The sequence below is a fragment of the Calidris pugnax genome, unplaced genomic scaffold, assembly GCF_001431845.1.
Source record: "Calidris pugnax isolate Ruff unplaced genomic scaffold, ASM143184v1 scaffold7, whole genome shotgun sequence".
In the NCBI taxonomy this organism is placed as follows: Eukaryota; Metazoa; Chordata; class Aves; order Charadriiformes; family Scolopacidae; genus Calidris; species Calidris pugnax.
In genome coordinates, this window is record NW_015090762.1 from 693,698 (window position 1) to 696,180 (window position 2,483).

The 2,483-nt window shown below is 67.2% G+C and overlaps 1 protein-coding gene across 1 annotated transcript in view; it reads left to right on the forward strand.

Annotated features, from left to right (window-relative positions):
* Positions 1-2,483, forward strand: part of TCN2 (transcobalamin 2) — a 6,191-nt gene that overhangs the window by 938 nt on the left and 2,770 nt on the right. The window contains exons 2-4 of the mRNA XM_014936786.1: positions 1,105-1,291; positions 1,394-1,462; positions 1,573-1,715. Coding sequence (XP_014792272.1) covers positions 1,105-1,291; positions 1,394-1,462; positions 1,573-1,715 — 399 coding nt within the window. The remainder of the gene's footprint in view (positions 1-1,104; positions 1,292-1,393; positions 1,463-1,572; positions 1,716-2,483) is intronic.

Consider the following 2,483-nt stretch of genomic DNA (forward strand, 5'->3'; position numbering starts at 1 on the left):
CCCGCCCCCCCCCCCCCCAGCTCCCTCCCCGGGGCCCTGTGGGGCAGAAGCCCCGGGGGAGGCGGCAGCGGTGCGGGGACTCAGCCATACAGCAGGGTAAGTGCCACCTGCCTGTCCCTGTCCCACACACCTGCCCTCCCCTGGCACGGCCCCTGGGACACGGGGGGGGATGCTGTCACCCCGGTGACACCCCAGGGCTGGTGAAGCTCCCTGCTCACCCCAGCGATGGTGTCACCCACTGCCCACCCCAGCCCCATTGCCACCCCAACTCTCGTGGCACACTGGTCCCCAGTGCCATCCCATTGCCACCCCAACCCTCCAGGCATTCTGGCTCCCCAGTACCACCCCAGCCCCAGTGCCAGCCCTAGGCCACTCCAGTCCTGGTGCCACCCGTTGTCACCCCTGGCCCTGGTGCCACCCCAGTGCCCCTTTAGCCCCAGTGCCACCCCAATTCCAAGGCCACCCCATTGCCACCCTGGCCCTGGTGTCACTTCCCACCGCTGCCTCTGGTGTCACCCCGCTGTCACCCCAGTGTCACCCCAGCCTCAGCACCCCCCTCTCCCCACCCTGTCCCTGATGCCACCCCAGTGTCACCTCAGTGCCCCCCTTGCCCACCCTGTCCCTGATGCCACCTCAGTGTCACCTCAGTGTCACCCCTTGCCCACCCTGTCCCTGATGCCACCCCAGTGTCACCCCTTGCCCACCCTGTCCCTGATGCCACCTCAAGGCCAGTGCTTGGGGTAGGCTCGGCCCCCTCCTGCCCCCCCTCACCCTCTGCTCCCTCCCCGGGTCGGTGTGGGGCAGAGGCCCCGGGGGAGGCGGTCTCTGTGCCACCCCAGTGTCACCTCAGTGCCCTACTTGCCTATCCTGTCCCTGATGCCACCTCAGTGCCCCCCTTGCCCACCCTGTCCCTGATGCCACCTCAGTGTCACCTCAGTGCCACCCCTTGCCCACCCTGTCCCTGATGCCAGCCCAGTGTCACCTCAGTGCCACCCCTTGCCTACCCTGTCCCTGATGCCACCTCAGGGCCAGTGCTTGGGGTGGGCTCGGCCCCCTCCTGCCCTCCCTCACCCTCTGCTCCCTCCCCGGGTCCGTGTGGGGCAGAGGCCCCGGGGGAGGCGGTGGCAGTGCGGGGACTCAGCGCCCGGCTGCTGGGGCTGGTGGGGGACCCGGCGCGGGACCCCGACCCCAGCGTCTACCTGGCCCTTCGCCTGGCTGGTGACCATGACCTGCGCGGGGAGGAGCGGTACCTGGCGCGGCTGCAGGACACCTTCCAGCGCCACTATGGCCGGTAGGTCCCCTGTGGGGACAGCAGGTCCCCCCCGTTTGCCTCTGGGGTGGTCCCTTGTCCCCCCAGGCCACCCCGGCCACCGCTGACACTGAGTCCCTGCAGGAGCCTGCAGGGAGCCGACCAGCTCCACGGCCACCCCCAGTGGGACGCTGCGGCCACCGAGCACAACCCGTACGTGTGTGTGTCCCACGGGGACGGTGCCCTCCACCGGTGGGGTGACAGCTCCCCGGCACGGTGTGGGGGCTCCTGCTGCTGGCGAGAGTTGACGCGGTGGCTTTCAGGAGCGTCGAGGCGGAGTGGCCGGAGACGGGGCGGCTGGCGCTGTACCTGCTGGGGCTACGGGCCACCTGTCCCCCACCTGACCCCGGTCCCCAGCGCTCGTTGGTGACATGGCTGAAGTACTACCTGGAGGAGGACTGGGCAGGTGAGAGCATCCCCGCGGGGCCACCACGGCGAGCACCCACCTGTGTGTCGGCATGTCCAGCCGCTGGGCCACCCCAGTGACACGACACAACCAGCACCATGGAGCATGGGTTTTACTCTTGGGGACATGGGGGTTGTGTTCCTGACGTGGGTCAGGAGCTTCTGCCTGTCCCTCCCACCACGTCCCCTCCCGTCCATCGCTCCTCTGTCACACTTGCCCGGCTGCTCACGTTGCTCTTGGGCTGCGAAGGGGATGAGGAGCTTTGAGAGCCCCTTCCCAGCATGGACCAGTGCATCTGTGCATTGCAGCTCTGCCATCCTGCTCCCATCAAAGAGGGGATGCGCTGCTGGCCACCTGTGTCACCTCCAGCCTCATGGCACTAGCTTCTGCCTGTCCCTCCCACCACGTCCCCTCCCGTCCATCGCTCCTCTGTCACACTTGCCCGGCTGCTCACGTTGCTCTTGGGCTGCGAAGGGGATGAGGAGCTTTGAGAGCCCCTTCCCAGCATGGACCAGTGCATCTGTGCATTGCAGCTCTGCCATCCTGCTCCCATCAAAGAGGGGATGCGCTGCTGGCCACCTGTGTCACCTCCAGCCTCATGGCACTGCCCCTGCCATGGTGGCAGGAGGCACCAGACAGAGATGGCTTCCCTCTGTCACACTGGTTTTGTCCCCAGCTGAGTTGAACTAGTGCTGGCTAGTTTAGATGTGGTGTTGGGGGATATGGTGTAGGGGAGAACTTTAGAGTAGGGTAGATGGTTGGACTCGA